This window comes from Diceros bicornis, chromosome 3 (genome assembly GCF_020826845.1).
Source record: "Diceros bicornis minor isolate mBicDic1 chromosome 3, mDicBic1.mat.cur, whole genome shotgun sequence".
Taxonomy (NCBI): Eukaryota; Metazoa; Chordata; class Mammalia; order Perissodactyla; family Rhinocerotidae; genus Diceros; species Diceros bicornis.
The window spans coordinates 18,196,924-18,219,986 of record NC_080742.1 but is presented as its reverse complement, the minus strand read 5'-3'; the positions used below and the strand labels follow the sequence as shown (position 1 = coordinate 18,219,986).

Here is a 23,063-nt window from a genome sequence, read left to right as displayed (position 1 = left end):
TGGAGAAATGCTTTCCTTAGAAAGGAATTTCTTCACCCACTCCCATGGCTCAAAGCACTTCAAAGCAAACACAACAGTTTTTGCTGTTTTTTCCTATAACAGAGAGATAACAAAATTAAATAAACATGCAAAACTCAACAATACCTTTGGAAAAGGAAACATCCCCTGTGTTTCCTTTTTATTGTCTTTTGCATAACTTTGCATTAACTTTCTTCATCTTTGTTGTGTTGTTTTCCTACAGGGCATTGCCCCACCAGCTTTGTAAACACCATGCTTCTGCCTCTGCTGCTTAGTCCTTGAAAGCTCACCTCTGACTTTGATTACCTCATGGTATTCGATTCCCACTGCTTTTTAAAATCTTAATTCTTAAACTAATAGGCATGTGTGTCCTTTCCTTTTCTTCAGGGAGAATAAGAAGTCAGATCTAACCATGCTGTAAGTTCCTAGTGCTTTCTTTTTCCCTCATTCTAATTCAGAATGTCCATTTTGCATAAATTTTTTATAGTTAGTAGACATCTAACCTTGCTTTTTGTTGTTGTTCTTTTCTCTCTCATTCTGACCATCTTATTCAAAGTAGATCGCTCTGCCTTGCAACGTCACTGATTCTGCCTCAGCTTGAAACCCCACTTGGAAATATGTTTTATCTTGATTTTTTAATTCTTTCAATTTAAAATTTTTATCTGTACAGTATTTCAAAAGATGTGAATAGTAACTACTTCTCTAATTTTTTTTAACCCCTTACTTCCATTGCTAGGAAGGCACTTCATTAAGCAAAGTTTTTACAAAGCAAACGTTTTCCTAGTAATGCAGCAAAGGCTAATCCTTGATGGTTAATCTTCACCAATCCCGTCACATTAGACAAGTATTTACTAAGCCTGTATGTGAACAGAGACTCTGAACTATGTTGTGGGGGTACAACGATAGGCAAGTGCATACCCCCCACCTCAGAACACTGTAGGTATGATGGTAGGTTTGTGGGAGAGAGGGAGGTGGTTCATTGGGATTATTACCACAAAACGGATGCCCTTACCTGTGCCATTAATCATGTCACAATAGCTTGACCAATAGGAGAGATTCCTTGGAAATAAAAAGAAAGAAAATGAAGAAATATTCTCAAGAGTGCCTTTCTCACATTACTTTGTCTATTATGATTCAATATTTCTGCTAAAATAATAAAGATTAGACATGTCAAATGCTAAATTTAAGAAGTGTTCTAAATCATTCGGTCTATATTTCGTTTGAAGCTTTCATTCATCTTGCTGAGATAAATTAAGTGCCTGATACCATTAAGTAGCCAGATTATAAAAACAAAAACTGCCAAATGTTGTTAATTAGAAACAACTTGGGACAGACACAGTTCTTTGAGAAGAAAATTGAGAAACAGTTATCAGAAGTGTAGATCTCTACTTAGGAGAGAATTTTTTTCCAATGGGAGAAATGAATTATTTGGTAGTATGTTGAGTGTTCAAACTGAATAGGAGGAAAATATTAAGTAATTGATGGAAGCTCAGTATGAGGGAGAAGAGGAGAGTGGGGAGAAGGAAAGAAAGAGAAGCAGATGCTTGATCAATAGAGATTGGAAACATAGATAATTTATACATTTTCCCCCTTTTAACTCTTACATGAGCTGGCTTTAAAGTAGGACAAAGTTTATTAGTTTATACTCTGGTCTCTAGATAGTATATATGTATATATATCTGAAAGCAATATAAAACAATAGTAGTAATAGTTTCTCTGCATCTTCAGCCACTTTTTGGTGATGGAAAAACTGTTTTTCCCGTTCCTAACATACCATCCAATGAGATGTCAACACAAGCTGATGCTTCGTTCTTAAACAGAATAAGCTGTTCTTCACTCTCAGTGTTGCACTGATCAATTAAATTAATCTTATCATAATCTTAAACCGATGTGAAATTCTTACTCCAATTAGGAGCACTTAGCAGTGCTCCTCAAAACCTCTCTATAATGTTGAAATAGAGGAAATGCTCATGTTTCTCATTATACAAATAGTGATGTGACTTCCCCTGAAATGAGCACTTAGAAGTGTTTGTTTTCCTCCACTAGACTTTTCTATAAAAATCTGTGTCTATGGACTCTGTAGAAAAAAAATTACTACACTAGTGAATATTTAACTGCTGTATACAATTTGAGATCGGGACTCAGTTGGAGGCAATGGTTACTTATACTAATACAAACATTTTATCTCTTCTGACTTTGATTATTCTTTTCCAGAAAATAACTGGTCTAAAGCATATTTATTAACTTTGAGGAGAAGAAAAGGCAGCTTCCCTCCTGATATTTATTGGGATTCTTCTTATGGTCACCTATATTAAATTATGTATCCTCCAGATGAATAGGCAGGAGCTAGGAAAAGAAAGAAAATCATGGCCATATGAACATATCTCATTCTATTACTACTTCAAAGGGGGCATGCTATTTATTTTCAAGTTTAATATGTAAATTTTAGAACTGTACTTGAAATACTAATTCCATTTTTTGCATTGATATAGGTTTAAAAAAGCTGAGTTATCAATATAGAAAATTATTTCAAGAAATTTTTGAAAGGGAAATCATGAAAGTGTTTGCCTGGATTCATTACACTTCCATCTTTATAAACACATTAAGTCATGTCACTAGAATGAAGAATTTTTATTTGACATGCTGAAATAAAAAAACAGTAAACTATATGTTGCTACCTGCTAGATGATCAGCTGATGTATTGATTTTCTTCCTTTTCATTTGTGGTTATCTAATTGTGCGGGGGCACTGTAATACTGATTATGCAGCAGAGATGGAAACAATCCCCTTGGATTTCTTTACGCAGGAGAACCTGTGCATAAAGTAAACCAAACCCTAAAGCAGGGCTGATATTCAGCGGCCATGCACTAGTGTGACCAGTTGTCACAACTAAAGGGTTAACACCTGGCAGAACAAGAGGTTCCAGGTCTGAGGTACAAGCAGGTCTGTTCCATAGGTTGGCGCCTGTGCCTTATCAGTTGTTGAATGAATACCACTCCTGCCTTAGGGTACCCTAGTAACACACATACACATACACATACACACACCCTTTACCTGGATACTTACTTGCTACCTTTATAAGTGTCAATTATGGCAACTTTGCTTATGTTGTCTTTTCCGGTGAAAACTTGATAAACTCCATCTGCAGTATTGTTGTACTGAAAAGATATGTACAAGAAAAAATGACTTCTAGAATAAGCCATATCTTCTAAATTATTAAATATGTAATTAAATCACTTGCACACTTCTCAAACACTGGGTTTTCATAATTATTTTATATGGTTTGAAATATATATGCAATAAAGTTTTAAAATTATTAGTTGTTAACATTTTAAAAAGATAGACTATAACAGTGCCTAGAAATAAGTTCTAGAAGATGTAACAAAGGAAGAAAACAGGTATCAGAAGTTGAATGAGGCAATTCTGATCACTCCTATTATATTGAAATGAGAGAATATTGAACAAAATCTATGACAACAGGGCTAGGTTTTTAGAGGTATTCTAAATGTTATGATCTTTAATAAGTGGTTACTGAAAATTAGGTATAAAAAAATTAAAAACAGAATTAGCCAAGAAAAGAGTTATAAATATTTGAGTTGAAAAATAATAACTGAATCTCTGCTTCCTTAGGGCTTTCTGCATTCATATTTAATTGAAAAATAACTTGTAATCGTAAACACTATCTACAAGTAAAATTACAACAATGGACTGGAGAATATGACTTATATTACATATAGTGCCAAGTGAAATTATAGTCAAAACTGCAATTCAATAGTCAGCTTGTCCTATTTATAATTCAAAACATTAAGCTACAACTAAGTACATCACCAAGTTCACATTTTCCTGAATCTCCAAACTGCCATGTCACGACATTTGTGGACCACTACAAGTTCTTATTAACAAACTCCACTAAAATACTACATTGATGATTTATCAATCTCGTTGGCTGCAAATTTAGGCTAACTTTTAAATTTACTTGGAAACAAATTTGTAAGGGGTTTAAAGAAGGAGGAATGATAGAATGAATCTATTTAACACAAATAAAAATTGGTATTAAACTTGATTTTTTGAGAAGGGAAATCAAAACCGAAAGTAGTGTTCAAGCCTTACTGGCTTACGACCTAATTTTAGACAAATTGTGTATGTATCAAAGAGTGGAAACCTGATTAAACGTCAGCTTCTTAAATTTAATCATTAAATTCAGATAAGTAAATTTTCCCAACTAGGAAAGCTGAAGCCATGTGAGATAGGGACTTTTAAAAAATTAGTATATACCCAGATCAGAAAGAGGGTTAACACACTAAATTATAAAATTACGAATTGCCAATGCCATTATGTTTATCCAATTAAAGTATAACAATATCGACACTTATATTTGATACTCACAGGATAAAACACACCAACTGTGGTAGGCACAGGGTACGGAACCAAACTCAAGAATGGATCCTTATAGCCCCACAAAAGTTCTTTCAATGTTCTGGTTTGAAACATAGAAGATTTTGACTTTTTGATAAGTGAGTTGAGTATCACTTGAACAAATGGATTTTCATAGAGTTGAGCTGCAGCCTACAAAAAGAAAAAACAATCCCTGTTTAACACCAATTGCAATACCAAATTTTTAACAAATAAACTGAGTAAATACTAGAGTTAAGTGTAATCAAAAAATTTTTTTAACTGTATCTTTAAAAATTACTGCCAGATCTTGCCAGAACTAAAAGTGTAATTTATCTAATCCCTAGATGATTACATTTCTCTGCCTCAGTATCCCTCACAAGAAGAAAACATTCAAAGTTAAGTCCAATTTTTTTTCAATGATACCCTTTAAGTGGTCTTCTAATTCAGTTGATTTGTACATGATTTTGTCGTCTTTCCAAATGACCATAACTCCATTTAAAATAATGACATAGGAACACATTTTTATAAAATGACAAATATTACTAATGATATAGTTCTAATCATGAGATCAATCATAGTAGATTATAAAGTATTTCAAAACAAATAATTTTGTTGTTTATCTACTCACTGCTACAGCCAGATTGAGAACAGTGAAATTGTCATTCTCTGTTCCAACTGATAATGAAGGTTCAAAGATAGCACCATTGGGCTGTACAAAAGAGACGGTGAGGTTCTCAAAGTCGTGGGTTATGTTTTCCTTGGCTAGATAACGAACTCTGAAAAATAGAAGTAAATAAAACTCAAAATAATTGTCTCAAGTGGACATTAGGTCTCAAATGCCATTCATTCACGCAACAAGTAATTTTTGAGTACATAGAATGTCAGAAATTATGCTAAACAATTGGATTAAAATGATAAATAAGCCAATGCTGGGTGTCTAGCAAATTAGAGAAGGGGGTCTTAAGTTTGCATAGCAGGGGAGATGTCATATATGTCATTATGGGAGGTTACACAGAGTCTGTGGGAAAACACAGAACAGATATCAATCCAGGCTTGGGATGGTCATGGCGGGCGTCAGGATCAAGACACATTTTGGTGGCAATTCCATATAAGTGGTCTGAATGACAACCAGAAGTTTAGTTAGGTGAACCAGGTAGAAAGTAGATGTATAAGATAAGAAGAAACAACACAGTGTATGTTTAGAAAGGCAACTGGTTGAATTTGGTTGGATTACAGAGTGAAAGTAAGGAGAGTGGTGGGAAATAAAGCCCCTGAAATGAGTAAGATCTCAAATATAAAAGAGTTGCATTCCATACTCAAATGTGTAGCCTTTACCCTGAGGGTAAGGAGGGGACAGAGACAGAGAGGTTTAAGCAGAAGAACATTAACTGTTGTATATGAGAAAGAATGCTCAAAGTACATAGCCTATCCAGCACTGGCTTTTCCACATTTTCCAGTTCTTTAATGCGAATTAAAGATAACTAATGGAATATAATTCCCATTTTACAGACCAACTCCCCTCCACTTGTCCCTCGCATATTGAATACTTATTAGTTTTAAGCTCCTGGCTCTAACGCCACTAGGTTGCGAAAGTACCAAACTACTTTTTAGGAATGTGGTGAAGGGTGATGATTACAGGGAAAAATCTTTTGTGAGTACAAGATATTCACGGAGATGAAATCAGGTGTACACCGTTCATTGCACTATCATATATTTGAATGTCTATTATGTAAAGTGAGGAGATAACTAAGGCAAAAAGTGAAAAAACATGGGACTGAAATGTAAAAAAAATCCACACATTTCACAAGGGTATGATAAAAATGTAAATTCCTGTAGGGGAGGGACTCTGAGGGTTTTATACCCCAAGCCCAGGGCCTAACACAGTGAGTTCTCGATAAATGTTTTTTGAATGAATAAATTAGTTAATAGCCAACATTCTTTTAAAAGGGAATTCACACTCAGCTAAAAGGATTTTTTTAAATATAATTTTATTAAAACTTTATTATTTATTCTTCTTGGAGTACTGTAGACATGCAAAGAATATAAAAATCTGAAACAGCACCCAGGACAGTCTATTATTAGTCAATTACTATTTCTCTCAGATAATTATATTTTAAAATTATATTACATGTTATTCACATTTAAAATTTAAGCATTTTAAATTTCAGGAACATTTGTGTATATATAAAATAATTGAAATAATAGCAAAATAATTGTGATCCAAATTCCAGAGCTTACTTAAGTGGTACTTACAACATTTTACCAGTAGATGGCACTCACTGAGAGAAAAATCCTTTAAACTGAGGCCTGTGTTTAGAATGTACTTTTTTTTTTTTGGTGAGGGAGATCAGCCCTGAGCTACCATCCGTGCTAATCCTCCTCTGTTTGCTGAGGAAGACCGGCTCTGAGCTAACATCTATTGCCAATCCTCCTCCTTTTTTTCTTCCCCAAAGCCCCAGTAGATAGTTGTATGTCATAGTTGCACATCCTTCTAGTTGCTGTATGTGGGACGCGGCCTCAGCATGGCCGGAGAAGCAGCGCATCGGTGCGCGCCGGGGACCGAACCCAGGCCGCCAGTAGCGGAGCACGCGCGCTTAACCGCTAAGCCACGGGGCCTGCCCCTAGAATGTACTTTTAAAAAGACAACATAATCACTCAATTTTTTTGCTTAAAAATAAGAACGTACACAGGTTTTAGAAAGTGTTGATTAATAAGTTCAAAGGGAAGAATTTGCCTTAGATTTTTCCCAAGATTACTTTCTCTGTACTCCTGCCAAAGCAATGTAACTTAAAAAAAAAAAAAAAGATTTCTGTTGGATCTGAGAATATTCTGAAGGAATTACTGAGTCTTCACAGAGATGGTGCAAGTTGGAATATATAGAACTAAGATCTCAATCCAGGCAATGTCATGCTTCGACCCATGTCATACCTTATCAATCACACTTCCATTGAACACAGTTTAGCAGCCATCAGCCAAATAAGCCTGTGATTCTCTTTGAGGAGGAACATCCTCCAACACTTCCAGATCCCATTGGATTCAGGGTGTAATTCATGGGGAGGCAGGGTCACTTCAACTCATGGAAGATTCTCAAACTATTAACTTTTTCTGAAAGGTAACTAGCTGTTTCTCATTATTGAAGGCTTCTGAGCAGACACTAATGACTCCATTTTGGTGACATCATGAGACAAGGTGACCCCTAGTTGATCAGAAATCCCTTTAACATTGTTCTACAAATAGGACTTTATCATTTATAAACTTTAGCTGCAAATCCAACTTCTCATCTCCAACCCTCCCCTCGTTGCCTCTCCAAGTCAATCAGATATAACTAATCCATCCCCCTTTTGTCCCTTAGAGAGAGATGCTAAGGCCTCTAAGAATAAATATATGTTAGCTGTCACCCATCGGAGCAGGACTAAGACTAGGCTCAATATTATGTTTAGATTTCCCCATATCCTAAGTAATATCTTTACAAGTAAAAAAAATAAATAATCCCCCCAAACAAAAAATAAAACAGAAAGCATGCTAAGTTCTCAAGTTCTAATTACTATTCTCTTTCCTCACATGTATTCAGTTCACTCCGGTTATGATTTTTAAACAATTATGCTTAGGTTCTCATGAGGTCACATGTGAATTCCAGATTTTCATAGGTGCACATCAGAGCTATGACAAAATATTCATATAGGCTTTTGATAATAACATAAGAACTATAAGACCATGAAAAAATAAAAATATTTTCCAGGGTAAGATTATTTTTTTGCAACAACGAAGACCAAGTCTTCCTTGATGTGGGTGTGAGTAGTCACGACATGGGCATAGACAGGAGACTTGGGGTCATTGCTGGGACAGAGAAGGCCCCAAGGCCCCCTGCAGCTTTTAGATCACACTTGATGGCAGCAGGCACTACCTCTCACAAATTACCATTATTTCATTATATTTTGAGAGTGAGTTGTCAATCTAGAAGCATATTAATTCATGGAGAGGAAATAAATTATAGAATTCTAGACTATCTAAAACAGATAAGATACTAAAACTATGAATCATAAGAAATTATTACAAATATGAAATTTTGTAATGAGAATTAATGACGGTGTATAACTAGTTGTAATTATCCTTGAGGGAAAATCATACATTTGTATAACAAAGGATACAGCAGGACTTACTATGTTCCTATATGGATGTCATAAATATAGTCCAAATCCTTGGTTAAAGTGTTTTTAGCACCTCAGTCTCTCCTTTTCTTACTTTGGTAGTTGGAAAAGACACATTGTCTATAATTTAAATAGGAGAAAATGTATACAAAAATCTAGGAGTTACCAGTTCCTAGGTTTGTGTGAACATGGACCAATCACTTCACACACCTTGGTGCCAGTTTTTTGAAGTTACAAAATGAAAAGTTCTGGTTAATCATTTCCCCCGGGTTCTAATTGTCTAAGATTCTATTCAAAAGGGTATTAAACTATTAGGGTCTGTAGGATAAAGGTATAGCATATTCAGTCTCAGTATAGGAGAAAACACAAGAATGAAATTGCTGAATAGATATAAACACCCATATGACCTGGAGATTAGTTTGTAAAACTCACTGCTGAGTCCAGCCCAAGAGTCTCTGATTCATCTGGTCTGGGGTGTGGTCTGAGAATGTGTATTTCTACCAAGTTCCCAGGTGGTGCTGATGCTGCTGGTCCGGGAACCATACTTTGAGAACCACTGATACACGTATACATCCAATTTTAGGATTTTAAAATACTCTGGTATTTAAAATTCTGATAGATTTTTTTTTCTATTCAGCATGGATATTTCAGAGTTGTTGAGTACAAATGCCACAAGTGTAAAAATCTGTAACTTAAATGTAGGGCAGTTATTTGATGCTGGTAAATTTATAATAAAATCTGTATTTCTTAGAATCATTAAATACTTAGATTAGGATTCTATATAGGCAGAAACAGAATATTTCAATATATATTACTGGCAAGAAAATAATGCGTACATTTCAACACAATGGCATTTGTCAAGTGGAAGCCTTTACAGAAATACCTATGGTCAAGGAAGGAGTGCCACTGATTTGTGGGGACTCACTCACCTGTACGTGTAGGGACCTCTTTGCTTGAGCTTAATTTTGCCACCATTGACTGCCACTTCCTGTGGATTTTGCACATCAAAGATCCAAAATTGTCTGTAAACTTCTGTTCCTGTTTTAACCCAATTTTTAAAGGCAATTGTACCTTCTTCAAGGACAACTTCCTATGAAAAAGAAAACAAGTTTGGGTTATTTCTCTGCAGTAAGTATGGGCACTTCTGGGAGTTTGTAACCTTTTGTTAGACAATGAAAGGACCAAGCTAAGTACCTTGTTCATGAGAACCTTCGCAACCTAGCTACGCACTTGCAACAGAAATGTTCTCAACAAATTATAGCAACCTCTTTTGGTTAACCTTTCACGAAGAGAATCAATGTGTAATAATGCAGACGTCTGCAGATTTTAAGGCCAACCACTGGCAAGCTTTAGAGCGACCATATGACAATACAACAACAGTTAGTAACACAATTTATTAAGCAAATTTTATTGAAGCTGTTCCAAAAAGTTCTTATCAGTGAACATTAACTGCTCTTCTGCCCTCAGTGAGATGGATTAATAATGCAAAACAGAAAAATCTAGTGGCATTGGAAGCTTTCTCCTTTTCTTCCAAAGTTGCAGATAATCACTTAACGTTTATTAAATTAAGAAAACAAACACTTATGGATGAAAACACAAATTTTGACTTCTTCCCTTCAAAATCCTGCTCAATATGGCTTCCCTAACTCTCAATATATTTGCAGCAACCCAATAGCACTTATTTCCAAAAATAGTACATATTTCCAAAAATCACTTGATTACGGCTGTTGCAGGACAACAGTACCCATCGACATGACTGGCAACTTGAGGGTAATTATTAAAATGTCCTCAACATCTTCCTACGCATGGAGTATGTAGACACGAAGGTCGAAAATATACTGTCCCATTTCTCAAGGATCTTATAAAGTACTAAGAGACAGAGTCATATATAGCTGATTTTAATCTACGAGTTAGATTCCTTTACCCTACCCCACCCTGACCAAGTATTTGTGAATACTTCTTTGAAAAGTATTTCACAGAATATTAGCCTAAAGAAACTCATGAATGTGGGAACAATTTGACCTACCTGTTTCTTTCACCTGGAAGTGTCAATGTCTAATTCATTATGTTACTACTTTTTAAATAAAAGGATGAAATAAGGAAGTTGTCCTATTATTCTTTTGTGGAATCCATTAAAAATTGTTGATGTCCCTTGTAGTGAAGATAAACAAGTAGAAAAAATACTAGCGACAGAATCAGAAAACCCTACATTAGAAAGCTGTTTCCTTGCTCTAGGAGCCGTGGGACTGAATAGAGAGTCACCAAATCCCTGGGGGCCAGTTTCGTTATCTGTAAAGTGAAGGCGTTATCACAGATGCTTTCCCAGTTTCTTTCCATGGCCATCACGCCCTGAGTGGGAAGTCTATGAAGATGTAGTAACCAGAGGAAAGAAAGGTGATTCTGTAGCAGACAGCATTTCCAGTGAAGTACCTTGGGAAGAATGCCCAGGAAAGAAAGCTCCAACCTACCACAGTGTGTTAGAGGAAGAGGAAGACACGTATTTCACAGAAAGGAGCCTAAAGGGACCCAGGAATTCAGGGACAATCTGCCCTATTTGTTTCCGTCACCTGGAAGCATCAGCTCATAGAACGATGGATTGGGAAAGGACACCGAACACTCTCACGTTGTCTAGTGGAGCACTGAGGCTCTGAGGAAACAGGTGGCTGGCTCCAGGGTAACGCAGGTAGATAGCAGCAGCATCCTGATCAGAACTCCCGTCTCTGACCCTCAGACCAGTCCTCTTTTACACTATGCTATTACATCTTTTTTTTTCCTGTTACCTCTGTACTTAGCTGGTAGAAGTCAAATTAAATTTCATATCTTCGGGATACTTGACTTATTGCTTAATGCAGAGAATAAGAGAATTCCTTAGAGAAGAACAGAGCACCAAGCTAAAACACTGTTACAAAACTCTGTGCTGTTGCAACGCATTTACCCTGGCACGTTGGAGCCGCTAAAGTGATGTTAGAGCCTATTACTTTTTACAACCAATTGTCCTTGAAAAACTTGTGTATTTGCTCTTAAAAAGTCTTATTTCCTGGCCGGCCCCGTGGCGTAGCAGTTAAGTGCGCGCACTCCGCTGCTGGCGGCCGGGGTTCGGATCCCGGGCGCGCACCGACGCACTGCTTGTCAGGCCATGCTGTGGCAGCGTCCCACATAAAGTGGAGGAAGATGGGCATGGATGTTAGCTCAGGGCCAGTCTTCCTCAGCAAAAAAGAGGAGGATTGGCACGGAATGTTAGCTCAGGGCTGATCTTCCTCACCAAAAAGAAAAAAAAAAGTCTTATTTCCATACTAACAAGCCCAATATTAAGACAAAATTGCATATAGATAGTTAAAGTGTTATGTCTATTCTTCTAAATGTAAAGGTGTTTAATAGGATGCTAAAGCTGAAACCTGTGTAGAAGCTGAACGCTACCCATTTCAAGAGACTTTATGAGGGGAAAACACACACCAACATACACACATACATGTGATTACTCTCACACTTTAATAATCTCAAGGAAAATACAATATCAATTGTTTATCGTATACTTCTCAAGGCACATTTTATTTCAGTTCTTAATGAAAGGAACTCAATGAATGCTTACAGAATTGAAAAAGGATTGTGCTAGAATGTGCTTGGCAGATTCTAAGGAGAGGCAGATTTCTGCCTCTAAGGAGGCAGAAAACCTCCTTACCTCTAATGTGTGTGCTTTTAATATCGAAAGACTTTGTAAGTGTGTCATGCCTTTCCTCTAAAGGCCATCAATCATTTTGCCTTATTTGTCGATCTGGAGATATTTTAAAAAATGAGAAAGTTGAAACACAGAGTTGACTTGTATGTGTTGAATAATAAACTGTTAGGGTCATCATCTAACCTCATCCATTTTTTTCAGAGGTAGAAATGGGTCCTAGAGAAAACAGATGCCCGATTCAATGTTTTATGACAATTTAGTAGTAGATAATGGAGAAATCAGGTCTTTTCACTCCAATCTTGTGTATCTTCTGTAACACCACAATTTGTTTAGAGACAAAGAGAAAAATACTGAAGCAGTCAAATAGGAATGCATTTCTTCTGATCCTAATGCTATTATATGTAGTATTAGAAAATTTTATAGCCACTTCTTGAGTACCAAGACTAAATGTCACAAGTTCCTCTAATTTTAAAAAGGAGCAAAAGATTTTACGTCCTTTGTGAATTTAAAAGGCCTTGATTTTAAATTGGATTTGGACTCTCCAGCCTATTTTGCAAATCTTCCACTAAATTTGAAGTACAAAGCTGATAATTATGTGCACAGAAAAAGTAATATAATTTAAGATCCTTTCCCTTGGCTAATGTGTACCTCAGTATCTGTCCCTGACTTTAAGTATACAGACTATCCAGCCCCAGTAATGACTGGGTCCCAACCTGATGACTCTCACATGACATGGTCTCCAGCTGGGTTTAAAGCCATTGACCTTGAAACTTCTATTTTGCTACACTAATTCGAAAGCAGATATTTGTGAGAGTAATATCTTCTGTTCACCTCACTTGATTACTGCTGTTGCAGGACAACAGAACTCATCAACACGACTGGCAACTTGAGTGTAATTATTAAAATACCCTTGACATCTTCCTATGCATGGAGTATGTAGAGTACGAATGTAGAAAATATATTGTCCCATTTCTCAAGGATCTGATAAAGTACTACGAGACAGAATCATATATAGCAGATTTTAATCTATGAGTTAGAGTCCCTTACCCTACCCTACCCTGACCAAGTATAGAGGCTTCCTCTCTCAAAGCTTAGAGTGGCATGGTTAACAATGAAACTAGATGCTATGAATTTGATCCTCAGCTTGGTCACGTGCTAAACATTTAATCTTGGTCAGGTTATTTAATTTCTTTGTACCTCAGTTGCCTTATCTGTAAAATGGGGATAATATTAATAACATTAGGTTGAACCAAATGAAATTAGTATTTTTGAAAGTCAACGGGCCGGCCCCGTGGCTTAGCAGTTAAGTGCGCATGCTCCGCTGCTGGCGGCCCAGGTTCGGATCCCGGGCATGCACCGACGCACCGCTTCTCCGGCCATGCCGAGGCCGCATCCCACATACAGCAGCTGGAAGGATGTGCAGCTATGACATACTATCTACTGGGGCTTTGGGGGGAAAATAAATAAATAAATAAAATTATTTAAAAAAAAAAGTCAAAATAAGTTGAATATGGTTTAATTAAATATTTATCCTCACAGGTGGTTATAAGGATTAATAAATGTGAGCACTTAGAACAGTGTTAGCACATAGCAAGCATTCAATGAATGTTAACTATTATTATTATACAAATCCTATCCACCCTTTAGAGGGAGAATTCTAATATCATTTCCCCCCCAGACTGCTTTAACTGCTTCATTCATAGTATTGCTGTCTAACTCAGTCAAGCGGCAATAACTCATGTAATATCCTGTGACATTTCTTTTTCTGCTATTTAATCACTTTTACACCATATCTCTCCAGTGAAATCAGAACTTCCTTAAAAAGCAGAAACATACTGAAAGTAGTCTTCATTCTCCCTGCTGACTACCACAACTTGTTCTATTTAGGACCAGAAAAAGTGGCTTTAGGCTCAGATTATCGAGTCATTGATTAAAATCCAGAATTAAATTTGCTGAAACAGATTGGATTTAATATGTTTCTGAAACTCAGGAAATTAGCCTTTAAGAATTAATGTAAGAACCTGAAATGGGATATTTGTATTTGGCATGAAAAGTAAACTATGTTGATATTAAATTGGGCTGGAGAAAGAAAATTACACAGGCTTACCTGCTATTTCTTGAAACATTGTTTTTAAGTGATTTTATTATTGGAGTTAATATGCAAATATGTTATTTATTTAATATAATTTATTTTAAAACTTCTATTTTAACTTAAAATTTGTTTTGGATTGTTTCATGTTCTCATATATTGTCATTAAATTTAAAACAAATTCTACCATCTTTAACAACTAATACTTCAGGCATTTCTTTTTGAGCTTTTTAGAGACTATAAAAATGTATAAATTATTTTATCATATCTGGAAATATGATAAACATGTATTATGAAATTAATATAACTATAAATTAATTTATATTATTAAAATATGGACTATTGATTCAAAAGTCTAGTCATTTTAAAAAACATAAATAATTATTATTTCAATTTATTTTATCTGAAAGCACTTTTAACAAGCTACTAAAGGATCATTCTTTTCAAGAATGGGGAAAGGAAATGATGGTATAACTGAACATTAGCCTTTTAATAGGAACAAAAAGAAACCTTTATTTCTCTTCTTGGTGTTCTATAGTTAATATCATAGTGAAATTAAATTAAAAATTATTTAAAATTACCTATGTTATACAATATTCACTAAACATTTACCAAGTGATATTAACAATGTCAAGAGATTAATTATCTTTTGTAAACGATGGCAGAACCATGACCTTTTTCCAAAGTCCTTTGGTAGTCTCTGCATTTCACATTCAAGGCAGCTCATGCCATTGACTTTTTGTCTCCCTAGTAAGATTGCATAAACCTGCTGGCTCCACACAAATCTATTAGGAATCGTTGTAAAAATACTGGTAGGAAAGTTTTCAGCTATAATCCATAAAAAGCATGAAGTCTCTGAAAAACATCCCTTGTAAATAAAGAGTAAAAATATATATATATATTAGAAGTAAAATTTCTGGACTACTTTAGACCATTTCAAATACTGGTGTCAGAGTGCCATCTTTTAGAATTGGTAGGTATCATAGAGTTCCACCTCTATACTTGATAAATGAGATAACAATATGAGATGATTTTCTGATCTTTTTCAATTAAGCACTTTCTTTTTTTTTAAATGGTGCTTGTATACAGGTAATAACTTTCCCAATTTGCTATAAGTCAATTAAATGAAGAAAAGAATCTTCAATGAGTTTCAATGGTTTCAAACAAAAACTGCACAGCACTAAAACGTATCCGTATTTGTATAATACCAACATGAACTTCAGTGCCCCTGAGGCAGGGGTAGGAACCTTGGTTCCCTGGGTTCACATGTAATTCAGAGATACGCCTACTATAAAATGCCAAACAGATACATATACCAATCTTATCTTAAAAATAGTTTTGTAAACTAAAGAAAAAAGAAACAGTCTTATAGAAACAAAGAAAAAGTCATAGCATTTTTATATGACTAAAATTGACAAGGTCAACACGGCTATATGGAAATCTGAGAGCAAAATCAGGCTTAGTCTTAAATGTACCACAGACTCTGACCATTGAAGGGATTCTGATGGTAAGTCTTAGTCTATGGATATGGATATGTTGCTAGGAGACAGTGTAAACTATCATTTAGTAGTTTTTTGGAACTCATTCTTCCCTCAAATTTCAGATTTGTACCTCTTCCTTCTCAAGTCTAGATCCATACCACTGCCTTTTATCTTGTAAAAGATTGCACAGATAACCCTCATTTCAAAAACGAGGGAAAATGCTCTATTTCTTTATTTCATCCCCCCTTTATTACTCTACCCTACTGAAATTATACTTTCAAAATCATTAGTGACCATGTTCTAACCATTATTTCCTTGATTTTCATCTACATGAAAATGATTTATTCTCTTTCCTTGAGTGCTAGCCTTCTATTAACTTGCAAAAAATTATACTCTTTTGTTTTTATTTCTTTCCCTTTTCTGTTTTTTTCTTCCTACCTCTGAATTCTGCACAAATCCCATAGTAATCTCTCTGCTCTTTTGTCTCTACATTCAAACTCTCTAGAAAGCAAATCTACTGTTTAGTTTTATCTGTGGTCTCTATAGTAATGATCAAATCTATTTCAGTTCTGACTTTTGAAATACATACTGATGTTCATATCAAACTTAGAAAACCTCTGTATTTTATTCTCTTAAGGTATACACTTCTATTGGTAACTCAACTGGACTTCCAGTTTGTTATTTTTACTCCTCTCTCTCCTAATTTAGTCCCTCTATCCAATCTGCCATTGCATCCCGTCACCCATCAGTTCTTTCTTTGTACTCCACCACACTAGACGGAAGTCCCTTTGTTATGTAATGTGCAGACTGTGCAAAGATCTTTCTAAAAGGGAGTCTTAAATTCTCCTTGCAAGTGGTCATGTCCTACATAGTTTTTCCTTGTTTTCTTGTTTTTGGTCTCCTTACTTTCCAACCCTTTCTATTGTAGAAGCATAGTGTATAAAACTGTATCATATAGCCTCTGCCTTCAGATTGCCTAGGTTTGGAAACTGATTCCTCCTCCTTTTGGCTAGGTGAGTTGGTAAGTTGATTTAAAGTCTTGTGACTTTATGGGCCGGTCCCGTGGTTTAGCGGTTAGGTGCGCAAGCTCCGCCACTGGCGGCCCGGGTTTGGAACCCGGGCGCGCACCGACGTGCCGCTTCTCCGGCCACAGCATGGCCGCATCCCACATACAGCAACTAGGAGGATGTGCAGCTGTGACATACAGCTATCTACTGAGGCTTTGGGGGGGGGGGGGGAATAAATAAATAAAATCTTTAAAAGAATAAAGTCTTGTGACTTTAATGAGTAAAATAATAGTACTTTTTCATAGATAGTTGTGAAGATTAAATGAATTAATATGTATGAAGATCTTAGTAACACTAAATAAATGCTAGCCATTTGATAATATCAATCTCTAAATGCAGGTTTTGTTATGTCTTATACCTAGTGAAAAACATACACCAACTACTATTGCCTATCACATCATCAATTAACTATTCTGCCTGATTTTCAAGCTTCCTAAATCTGAGCCCATGTTGCTTTTCCAATCATCTCTCTTGTTAATCTCATATTTTGGCACAATCTCTATATTCTTCTGGCCCTCTTCACAGCATGTAGTTGCATTTCCACAATCTTTTCCACACCATTAATCAGTCCTTTGACACCTTTATTATAGCCCTCTTTGGACTTGGAAAATTCTATACTTCTTCAAAATCCAACTCAAATCCCACCTTCTTCCTGAAGTTATTGAATACTCTGAGATTTCTCTTTCTAAGTAGCACTTATTTTTCCATACTATACACTCTAGAATTCAATTCTAGTCTCACAGCTCTCTCTCTTTTTTTTTTTTTTTACAATGTGCTATTCCCCAGTTAAATCTTATGCTTGTTGAGATAAAAATGTATTTCACTGTCTCTTATTCACTATACAAAAGCAAATTTTGATGTCTCAGAACTCTTATTTTCTCATGATTAACTGCTATGAACTGAGGGATAAATATTAAACAATTAAAATAGATGCTAGCACCTCACATGCCATCTAACAGAGTCTATATGTACTGATATTGCTGAATGAAGAAGGAAAAAAAACAGATGATCAGTTACTGATCATCAATTATGTATCAGAAAAAGTAGTCTTCATCTAAAATGCTGTGCACTGGGAGATTATTGTGCTTTTTCTATTCAGCAGACTTTTATAAAAGCTAAGTTATAGTCCATGTGGTAGCACAGACACTGATCCTGTTCTCCCTCCACAGAAGATCCAGAAAGGAAGCACAGTTGATAGAGCAGGGTGTTGGAGCAATGGCAATTCCATCTCACACTATTAGATAAACCCTACCTCACCATCACTTGTCTCTCTCTATTGGACTATATCAAAATTAATGTCAAGAAAACTGGGAATTCCAAGGCAAGGGATGACTCAATTTACAATATTTTTTTCAGTGAAATGCATGGGGTTGAAGATCTCAATCTATCAGCAATAGAAAAAATAGAAATGACTATATTATTGAGCAAATGTAGCATGCAGGTATAGGAACTATTATCTTAAAAATGTGCCATTGTCCTATCTTTTATAGTAAGACAATAGCTATAATGGTACAGTGAGATGATTTCTTTTAATTTTAAAACCTTTAGCATTTTTAGCTAAAGAAAGGAACATAAGAAAATAGTACCTTCTTGTCATGAGTAACTAGATTTGAAATTAATTCTTCATGTTAATTTGTCAATTAAGTCAATGCTTCAGTGAAATAAAATGGTAATTGTTTATATTCCTAGTAAGAGCAAAATATCAAACACAGATGAATGGATGAGAGAGATAAAGGTCTTGGGAGTAACAGAAATTTCAGTATGAATTGGTAGGTAGGTCTAGTCCATTTTATGATTCAATTCTTGTTCTCCATTGTGCCCTATGCTTATTAACCCTCGGTCTAGGCCATTGACCTCTGGCAAGGCTGAGAGTTGAGGTCAGCACTTCGATATGTTTCTTTTGGCCAATGTTATGTTTAAAAAAATAAACATATGTGCCTTCGGGCAGGGCACACACTCGAATTCACAATAGTTCCTGTTCTTCGTGTTATCTTGTTCTTGGGAGCTTCACTTATTTTTTTTTTTTAAATCCGGTCTTCAAACTCCTGCAGCCATTGGAATTTCCACCCCTTGATTTAGGACTTCAGCAGACGTGCTTCCCATTCTAGTCTTTCCTCTCTCTATCAGTGAAAGTTGGTGAGGGTGAAGCTGATTAGAAGGAACTAGGATGGGAGATGATTCTAATTTGTTGTGCAAAACCTGTCTATCAAGTCACTCTAATTTTAGTTAAAACTATAGTCAACTTGTTGCAAATATACTGGGATATGTCTTATATAACATTTCTAACAGTATTTTCTAAGAGTCAAATATAAAACTTCATAAATGGAAAGTATTTATAAGGCAATCGTATATTATTACGCGTATCCTAAAGAGTGGTAGTTTGCCAAACAAAAAAAAATTTACCAGTTTTACCAAAGATTCCTGCTTCAATATTAAATCATGTTTGTTACATATATATGAAATATGATTTTACTTTTCTTAATACTAACCAAAGTGCAACTACTTTTATAAATGTACCCTCACAAAATACGCTTACTTATTTCTCATTCAAAAGCATATCAACATACTTTTTGGACATAATTAAAAGCACTATTTCTACTAACCTGCATACCTATAAATAGCTTTTATCAGAATTTGGATGTTTATACTTAAGATAGCAATGCATTCATGTTAAATCTGCATTCTACTTATAACATTTCTCTATCATGTAGAGTTGCAGTGTTCATAATCACCTTAATGTGGAAGACACACAATTGCCAGTTACCATGAAATATAAAACAGGCTCCCAAAGCAAAAAAGGGACAGAAGATAGAAGGAATCAGGAGGACAAGAAATATCCTTTAGACTGTTTGTACCTTTTTAATTTTCTTCTCAATAAGCATGTCCCCAACTGGCATTAGAATACCTCCAAACACGGCCAGGACTGCACCAATGACAGCGCCTGCGATGAGCCCACAGTTTCTATCACAGCCCATTTTTCTTGTTCAGGGGAAACCGAGGTTCAACACCCGCTCCTTTCAAACTCCCAGGTCTGATTAAGGCAGTTTCCAAGAGGTCTGGTTCTATCATTAGAAAGAGATCACAAAACAAAAGCTTAAATATCAGTATAAAAACATCAAAGTACAAAGAAAACACACAATGGAAGCAGATCATTTTGCCAGCTACAAACAAACAAATGCTTTTCTTTTTGTTTTAAGAAACTGACTTTCCAGGTCCTCCCCTTTCTTGCTTTTAACTATCTACCAGTGGTAGAAATAATAAATATTGTCACATACAGCATATCTTCAAAATTCTCTTCTTCGTAATTTTCTTCCTCTGCATGATTAACATAGTAGAATCTTATATATGGAGAACACTCTCACTGTGGTCTCCCCCTCGTCCACCTTCCCTCAGCCTGGGACACTTGGCTGCATCTTCACCCTCTCCTCTGGCTCTCCCACCAACACAGCCATCCACACCCTCCCCAGAGCTCTCCTTGCAAACTGAATGTGGGGAGACTGATGTCTTCTCCATCTAAATACCAGGCAAGAATGGTGACAGACGTTTTCTTTACTATACACATTCACAAATTAACAGCAAGAGGTGGATTTTACAGGAAGTGATCTGATGAATCTCAGAAACAATCAATTCTTCTTAACCATTTGTAAGCTATGTGTTAAAACAAAAAAGCATGGGTAAATTGGGAAATACACTGTCAGAAAATTAATACTAGAATACTCTCTAATATCACCAAAATTATACTCACTATTAAAAGAAAATCCCATTTTCGTGAACACTAAGCTCATGCCTGAATTGTTTCTTACAAATAGTGTTGAAAACTGAAATATCTTAAAGAAGTGTGCCTCACTTTCAATTTCATTGTTAATAATTCACTTTTGGATAGGTGCAAACAATTTGAAGAAAATATATGTTGTAGAGAATGCTTAGTTTTAATGCTAGGCATTGCTTTCTTAGTATTCTCAAATTTTTTTTTTTACATTTTCAACTTCAGTATCGTTCATTTTGTCACAAGCAATTGATTCATGCCAATTCTGTTAAAATCAACTAGTTTGTACTGGTATGTATATCACCAAGTCAATCTTATTTTTTATATCTTTGTATAATATGTGGTTATTTCCTAAAGGTTGGACGAAAACGATTTGTGGAATGAGTGGATCTTATCGTAACAAAGTTAATAAGAATTTATTCTAATATTTGAAAACACATTCATTTGAGCTATTTTGGTTGCAACTGCATTTTTTTTTCTTTTTTTCTTTTTTTTTGTGAGGAAGATCAGCCCTGAGCTAACATCCATGCCAATCTTCCTCTTTTTGCTGAGAAAGACTGGCCATGGGCTAACGTCTGTGCCCATCTTCCTCCATTTTACATAGGACACCGTCACAGCATGGCCTGACAAGCAGTGCATCAGTGCGCACCCGGGATCTGAACCCTGGGCCGCCAGCAGTGGAACAGGTGCACTTAACCACTACACCACGGGGCCGGCCCCGAAACTGCATTTTTTTAAATGGGGTTGACTTGACATTGATGAACAGTCAGTACATGCTTTGTAGCTTACAAACAAATATTCCCTACTTCAAAATGCCCATGGCCAAGGAAAACATAAATGCCCATGGAATGGAGGCTACAGACAAAAAACAGGCACACACACAATATTTTTGTGAACATTGTCAGCATAATAATAAAAATGATATTTTGTTATGGTCTCAGATTTTCCCTCCACAGCTTTGTTGTAACTGACGTACCACTTGTATGATTTTATTAGTATTTATTTCCACTTGAGGAACCATTTAGTTTTTCAAATGTATTAGTTGCATAGCTAAGAAAATAATGGTAAGAAAATAAGGAAAATAAGACTTTTCCCCAAAATGGAGAAAGATAAATGTTACAAAATTTTTTTTATGGCAGTTTAGTTTTACTCTTTCTTATTCTTTGGGATTTCCTTTTACGTATGCCTTATACCTAGGATACTTCCACTTAAATCAGGATGCAACAAACTCATTCACACTGAGTCCTGGTAGTTAAGAAGCTTGAATAGTCATTAGTGTCACATGTTTTTTCCAATGTAAATGAAAAAGACATAAGCCTAAACAAGTGATTTATTTTTCCAGTGGAAGTCTGTGTCTCACTGAGCAAGTGGGGTTGGCTTTTTATTAATTGCTTAGGGGTAGAGTGTGGAGAATAGCTTTCCCTGACTTCCGAAAACATGTAGCATGTTATCTCCTCTGGCTTTGGCCAGGGTTGTCATAAGGCAATGGAATAAGTTATTTAAAGCTGATAATAAGGATTGGATATTATCAAGTAGAATTTCCTTTGCAAAGTATAATTATACAGCACCTTAAAATTTTCTCGCAACATAATTTTTTAAACAACCATAATAACTGCTAAGTAGAGAATATCATCCTGGTGTTCTGTATACTGTGAACAAATAATCACATTCAGGGTAGATTATTAAGTAATATTTTGCTGAATGCCCATTTTATAGACCATCCCCCAACTCTCATTTGCAAATTATGCTTAAGGTAGCCATCAAAATGCAGGGAACCAACCTGGTGTAATTGAGGTTAGTAGACAGACCAAACCAAAAACGAATTTGCCACTCTCTTGCCAGGCGAGCATGGGCAAGCCACTTAATCTCTCTATCCCTCAATTTCCTCATGTGTAAAATAAGATGCTAAGATGAGATCAGCAGTTTTTAATTTAAACAGCTGAACTGGTTCTTCATTCAGATTCTTACATGGAAGACCAACAGGCAGAGTGATTGTGATTACAGCAGTGGCGGGAACCCAGAGACCCTGGTTCCTAACTCGGTGTCCCCACTCCCACATGATACTCCTCTCTCACCTTTAGGAGCTCTAGGAGAATCTCTGTAGAAACCTATATCTTTCAAACCCATTTAAAAATTGGGACAGGAACCCCCCAATGTCAAATTCTAGTTTTGTTTATACGACATCGTGAATCTATTAAAAAAATACAACGTTCTTGAGTCTATAGGGAGAGCAATTATATCCTCTCAGTTTATAGATTGTAAATCCTATTCCTTTTGTAGAATTTGTGAGTGTATCTTATTCCCTTGGGCTATCTTTGAAAGAAGGAAGAATAGTTTTTCTTTTTCTGCTGTCAAATCAACAGAGTGTTTCTAGAATGAATTTCTGAGCATTATGCCTTTCCACTGTGTTGGAAACCTGGTAG

General features: G+C 35.7%; 1 protein-coding gene across 5 annotated transcripts in view; it reads right to left on the bottom strand.

The window, feature by feature from the left end:
• Positions 1-23,063, bottom strand: part of CD36 (CD36 molecule) — an 83,312-nt gene that overhangs the window by 17,574 nt on the left and 42,675 nt on the right. For all 5 annotated transcript variants that reach the window (XM_058524343.1, XM_058524323.1, XM_058524305.1 and 2 more), the window contains 6 exons: positions 19,730-19,936; positions 9,491-9,651; positions 5,042-5,189; positions 4,405-4,584; positions 3,085-3,176; positions 1,031-1,077 (listed from right to left, as the gene is read on the bottom strand). In XM_058524343.1, coding sequence (XP_058380326.1) covers positions 1,031-1,077; positions 3,085-3,176; positions 4,405-4,584; positions 5,042-5,189; positions 9,491-9,651; positions 19,730-19,849 — 748 coding nt within the window. In that variant the 5' untranslated portion in view covers positions 19,850-19,936. The remainder of the gene's footprint in view (positions 1-1,030; positions 1,078-3,084; positions 3,177-4,404; positions 4,585-5,041; positions 5,190-9,490; positions 9,652-19,729; positions 19,937-23,063) is intronic.